The following is a 6,288-nucleotide window of genomic DNA, read 5'->3' as shown; positions in this document are numbered from 1 at the left end:
ATCTTGGATCCGTCCTTTAAGAAAGAAGCAGTGGTAAGATACACATCCTGTGGTGTGGCTGCAATGAAGGGCGTGGGGGTGCAGGGTGCTACTTCGTGGAGTTTTATTTCCACAGCAGTAAGGAACCTGCTCTTGCTTGACCTGTTTTTTTCTGGACATTATGAGGAGAGGAACACATGGGTACAGATTATGGTGGGTAGAGCAAAATATCTGCTGCCTGGTTTTCGTGCCTTACCGTCTGTCTCTTTTGCCACCCAGGTATTAATGAGTTGTCTTGCGTCCTCTGTATCTGTTTTGAAGTTAACTTCTTCCACCCCTGCTCTGTAGAATTTCTTTACACACTTTAAATATTGCTGTAAGGAGAAGAATTGTGGCTGTTATGTGAAAATTGTGGCTGTCATAGGAAAACATACGAACGTGAAATGAAGCAAAATGGTTTAAAGAACAGTGAACTTTTACCCCTGTGTTTAAACGTGTCAGACGCAGCTGTCTTCCATAACTGAATCTTAAAGTTAGACAAAAAGACTGCTTCAAATATTTAGGTCTCACACTTTTTTTGCAGATAGGATTCTGAGTTAAAATTTTGGAATATTTTCTTTGTTTTAACAGAACACTTTTAGTTTAACAAACATTTCTGAGGACAGAGTGATGTTTGTTTCCTTCTCTTTGTGCCCGCTTTTTATTTTGATTACCTTCCTTTCACTGGGAGGATTTGGTATTTGGCTTTGCAATGAATCCAAATTTGACAATTTCAGTCTTCACACTTTCAAGTCATGAAATATATTTAATTCCCCTTTAAAGTTACATTTTGCATTAAAAGCCATTTTCTACCAAATGAACAGCAATCTTGACTACTCCCCGTGACCATTATGGGCATATTTTATGCAGTTATACATTTGCCTGGCTGCCACCTAACAGGCACGGGAAGGTTCAAACTTGTTCTGAAGCAGTCTCCCTCATGGCTTGCAACTGCATCTTTATCAACAGGCAGTGGGCTATTCTTGGTGATGCTTCTCTAGGGTAGAGTTACAGGGGCCTTGCTGGGGAATGTCGCTGAAGTCAGGTCATGGTACAACTCACCGGAAGAATGGGGTATGTCTTCTCAATATAGAGCCTGTCAGTGATCTTGAGTAAGTATTTAGTATTTGGCCCGGTGAGGTCTGAGATGAGATCCTTGAATGAACTGTGGATGTATTCAGAAGTGCCACACTGAGGTGATGACATGAAAATAAGAAGATACATTGCATTAGCTTATTCTTATCTAGGAAGTAAGACACTGAAGTCTTGTCCCTCTCAGCTGAGTGTCATGCTGCAGTGGAGTCCTCCCCACGGACATAGGGCTGTGGGACGCCAGGTTCTGTGGCAGTGGTGCATCAAACCTACAAGTTCATCCTTCTCGAGATAAGCCCCCTGAAATGTGCTTTTTGTAAAAGTGTAGCTGTGCTCCTGTTGCTAAGACTTCTGGACTCCTCTCTGCCCAGCATCTCCCTGCCTTGCTTTCGAATTTCTCGGCTGCAAGTCTGTCTGCTGCACCCAGATACAGAGCCCCTTTCACATGCTGTCTCCCAGCAGCACTTGCCCAGGAAGGCAGCCAGGTCCCCAAAGCATCCTGCCCCACAGTCTCACTTGTTCTGGTCCAAGATGTGCAACCTGCCTTCTTCCACTGTTTTTTAACAAATAGGTGAGTTGCACCTACACCCTCCTTCCCTCCCTCCACAGGTCTCCGTGGTTGGAGAGCATTATCATTGTTACTGACAAGGTCTGAAACTGTCAGGAGGAGAGGCAGAACAATTCTAGCTTTGTTCTGAGGAGAAACTAAGACAGAAAGGGAGATGAGGTTATTTCTCTACCTCGGAGTCAGTAGGGTCTCCTGTAATGTTATCGAAGTGAAGAACCTGCAAGAGAAAATGGCAGTGGTAGAAATGACAATTGGAGATTTACACATGATGTTTGAGGTAAAGACATTGGCTCAGGGAAAGAAAAAAAAGGTGCTAACTGAGAACATAGATGAACTAAAAATTTACAAATGAGCTTGCAAATAGTTTATGCCCTCTGTGGCCTTGGAAACGGTAAATAAAAATTTTTTTGCTTAGATGACTTTTTTCTCTAGTATGTCTAGAAATTAGGTTACATAGGCTGCATATTATACTGCTAATAATATTCTGGCTTCCTCTCTTCCTGGAATTTCTCTTTTTTATATATTAAAAAAATAATAATTTGATCTCATTATCTGGAAGATATCAGAATTTAGAAAAAAAATCGTAAAATGAAATTTGCTGACAGGTAATCCATTTTGTTATTGTCCTTGAGTAATATTTTTCTAAGTCAAGACTAACTGCTCCTTATAGTGAAAATATACATCTCTTTTTAGTATTTTCTCGAAATAACTCTCCATAGAGTTCTCCATTTTGTAACTTCGGCTTATTTCTTGTGCATCAAAACAGATGAGAATCTTGTCAGTGGACAATATATTTCAGTGATGTTACCTGGAAGTAACAAGAAGCACAAATAGATACAATTTTACACCCATATAAGTAACTTACCCTCTCCATCTGAGACCGAGTGTCGCCTCTTGATCCCATATAGACCATGGAAAGGGCTGCAATGATGGTCATGGGGGAGTAAAAGATGTTGTCGTTGGCATGGTGGGCTTTCAGCTCTTTGTATACATCAAAACAAAATTCTGAGTTTGCTGCACTGATGGAGCTCATTGTGAAATCACTGTTGTCTAAAATAAACAGAAAGGATCTGACTTATTATGATGAAATATATTAACTGCCATGCAAAGACCCCTTGGTGCACAGTTCTTTGGGGTTTTTTTTTGGAAAACAGAATCCAGTGGTCTGGATTTAAAAGGCAGACATGCTTTCAGATTCATGAGGAATCAAAATTCTGAATGGCTACCAGTTTTCTATTCTCTGATTTAAAACTTGAGTTTTCTTTCTCTGTACAGTTATACCATATTGTTGAAAATGTTGCAAAGAGTATTAACCTCCTTGAAAGAAGCTCACTTAAGCAAAAAGCCTCACATAGATTTGTGTGTTGCCTGCCCATGACAGGGAAGTTGGATTAAATGATCTCTAAGGTCCCTTCCAACCTAAGCCATTCTATGATTTTATGATTCTCAAAGTCTTCATTTTTTTAAGACTCCAAGCCAGATCCTTCACTATACTTCTTAACAAGACTTTAATATCAGTTATCAGATCAGCCCGCTACAACCCAAAATACGATTAATTACAGTATACAACGTGCAAGTCTGAAGCAACGATGTAAGTTTTCCTGGACTTACTCTGTTTTCAGCCTAGTGTAAACAGAAGCTGGGTTCTTACATCACCTACTTTATCAGAGGTCTTAAAATTAGCAACATTACCTTCACTTTTAAAATAAGATACTTAAGGCACAGCAATGGATAATGCAAATGATTTACCGAAATCATCCAGTTTGCGACAAACATCTGTAGCTGGTACATTTCATTCATTGTTGACTAAATTATATCTCAATCTGTTTTAAAGCAGAGTAATTTTTATTATCACTTTTTCCATAAAATCTACCTTTTAATAAGACAGTGCTTCTTTAGCCTTGTGTTTAATTTGCAGAGACCTTCACATCAGTGTTTTCAATATTTAAATATTTTTTTCTGCCCTTTTTCTGACATTCCTGTAAAATTTTACCTGTAGTTTCAGCACCTAGCATTTCATCTAACACTGAAGGGGAGGATTTTTTAGTAAGGAACACAACACAGAATAGAAAATACAGTACTGTAAGGTCTAATGCAGCAGTATAGTGTTTATACCACTTGCCACAGGTTCATGTTCATGAAGCAAATGCTTTTTTTCTTTTTTTTTTAACCTTAGAAAAATGTAACTATTAAAGTAAACACAGAGCTGCAGTACACTGGGATCACCAGAACATGCTGCATTCCTTTATTTCATTCAAAGAAATCTTCCATAAACCCTGCAACGGAGTTTTAGTTGCATCATCTGAAATTTTAACAAATTCAATTTTGATAAATTTGATAAATTTGATAAAGAAAGAAAGTGACAGTGGAAAAGGAAGACAGGTTGTCGTATCACCAGCTTTTCAATGTGGAAAAGTTAGTAAACAAAGCTTTAGTTCATACAAATACTTTGGCTTTATGCATGACAGAATGTGAGACAGTAAAACCATACAGAACATGTGAAGGTGAGATGAAGTTTCTGCAGAAGGCATCTTTTAGTCATTTCTTTCTTCAACTGATACTGAAGGCCATAAACATGAGGTTACATTAATATTTTTGGAAATTTTAAAACAGATCAATTTTTTATTAGAATTGCAAATTATAACTTAAATCATAATGGAAAGAAATGCTTACCTTATCTGCTTCACCTGCGAAGGTAACAGTACAGCTTCTCAGCTGTACTTGGGGCAGACTTGCTGAACTCCTTGAAATATATCTTGTGCAATTTGGTGACACGCCCCACACAGCCTCTTCTGTGTTTACCAAATGAAGTGATGGATGGAGCTCAATGTCAGATGTGCACTTTTACTTGGAATAAGTCCATTCTTTCAAAAAAAGAAAAAAAGTCTGAATGAAAGAATTTTACCGTAGAATCTCCAGAATGGAAGATTCATTCATGATAGCTTGTGAAACTCTGCAGAAAAGGAAAGAGCATATTTAAATGGCTGAAGCAAAAATAATGATAAAAGCTATTCACTGAAACTCGAATAGTAAATATTATTTGGTTATGGCAGCAAATAGTGTAGCACAGCTCATGAAAATAAAACAAAAAAGGTGAGAAATTCAGTCTTTCAGAGTGCCTATAATGAATTTTGAGTTAATTTCCTCATATTCTTCTACAATCAGTACTGACGGGCCAAATCCCTCTCAGGGTCACTGTTCTGTGAAATCAAAAAATTGGTAAGATCAGCACATGCAGTACTGCTTGTTATAGTGTGCCCATGCTATACTTCTTGCAACTTCTCTCCCGTTGTTGGCTGGGCTAGCAATATCACTCGTCTGCTCACCAGAATGCATAGCTCTTGGTGAGGAATGGAGAAACTTCTGCTGCTCAGGAACTTGAAAAAGAGCACATCCTTCAAATGTTAGTTGTCAAATTTTATAATATTGAAATAAATATTTCTGTAAAAAAACTTGTAGGTAATTGCCTAGTGCCATTTACAGCCTGCATTGTAAAAGATCACAGATGTTGTGTTTCACAGAGCAGTTTTTCATCCAAGAGCTCAGGGAACTTGGACGTAGTCACAGTCTGCACAGCACATCCGTGGAACAAAACTGTCAGTAAGCATGATGTGCCATTACTTTCAAAAGCAATATTAGAGCATCTGTATGGAGAAGAGTTACAGAGCTGAAGAAAGAAGTGCTGGGGAAGAATAAGTTAAGCAGAGAAGAAAGATAAGGCTTCTGCTGCTTTTTAAATTCAGGCATCAGGATATTTAGATCCCAGTTAGAAGCTACCAGAAAAAGGTTTTGAACTCGCTATTAAAATTTTGAAGTGTAGTTTAAGGTGTGTGTTTCTTTTCATTTTCCACAGGTCACAGCACCAGATGCTAGGTTCAAAATGTCCCTTTTGTACCTACAGAGACTATTCTTACAGATATTCTTCATGGCACATCAGGTGAAAAAACCAGCTGAAGAAACATTCATGGTCTACAGGACAGTCATAATATACAATAGCAAGAAGAAAGCAGTCTCATAATTCCTCTGAAACAGAAGAATGAACAGACAAGAAAAGAAACTGTTTTGACCTCTCTAAATGCTGTGTGATTTTTAAACAGAAATCCAAAGTCAATACACAAAATGCCTCTGAAATTGTCTAGAACAAATTATACTTCTGAAGAGAAGAGGTGGATTCTTTAACCCTTTCAGTTTCCTATGCAAGTGCAAAGTCTCTGAATCATCCACACCTTTCTCCTCAATACAGTCCTCATTAATCCCATTCAGCTGAAGATACTAGTGCAGTGCAAGTGCTTTACATGGCTCAATGTGTAGCCCAGGCCAGTCTGCTACAGCCATTGCTGTGGAGCAGCAGTGGTTTTGAGGACAGATCTCTAGGCCTTGCCTCATGCTGGTGGCCCATCACTGAAAATCTGTTGTGAAGAGCATGAACTTCTCTCTCGCAGGAGCGGTATGTAAATCGATCACCACTGTCGTGAGTCCCATTTAGCTGAAAATGATATCACCGTGCTGATGGAAAGATAGGACAAAGGGATCAGTGTGTCTGTACATTGTCTTTAATCGTACAATTGGGAGTGTTCCCCGAACTGCAAGCTCTTTCTGAGGCTGCTGCC

The 6,288-nt window shown here is 38.8% G+C and overlaps 1 protein-coding gene across 1 annotated transcript; it reads right to left on the bottom strand.

Annotated features, from left to right (window-relative positions):
- Window positions 1-235: 235 nt before the first annotated feature.
- LOC104273481 (ovalbumin-related protein Y-like) lies at window positions 236-2,711 on the bottom strand (the record flags this gene model as incomplete). The annotated part of the gene is made up of 4 exons (XM_009868825.1): window positions 2,544-2,711; window positions 1,851-1,895; window positions 1,081-1,209; window positions 236-353 (listed from the first exon to the last, which is right to left on the bottom strand). Coding segments are annotated over exons 1-4 (460 nt in total), but the record flags the coding sequence as incomplete, so codon positions are not given.
- Between the last annotated feature and the right edge of the window lie 3,577 nt (window positions 2,712-6,288).

The sequence above is a fragment of the Apaloderma vittatum genome, unplaced genomic scaffold (genome assembly GCF_000703405.1).
Source record: "Apaloderma vittatum isolate BGI_N311 unplaced genomic scaffold, ASM70340v1 scaffold19864, whole genome shotgun sequence".
Classification (NCBI taxonomy): Eukaryota; Metazoa; Chordata; class Aves; order Trogoniformes; family Trogonidae; genus Apaloderma; species Apaloderma vittatum.
The sequence above is the reverse complement of the archived record's forward strand: the minus strand, read 5'-3'. Positions and strand labels throughout refer to the sequence as shown.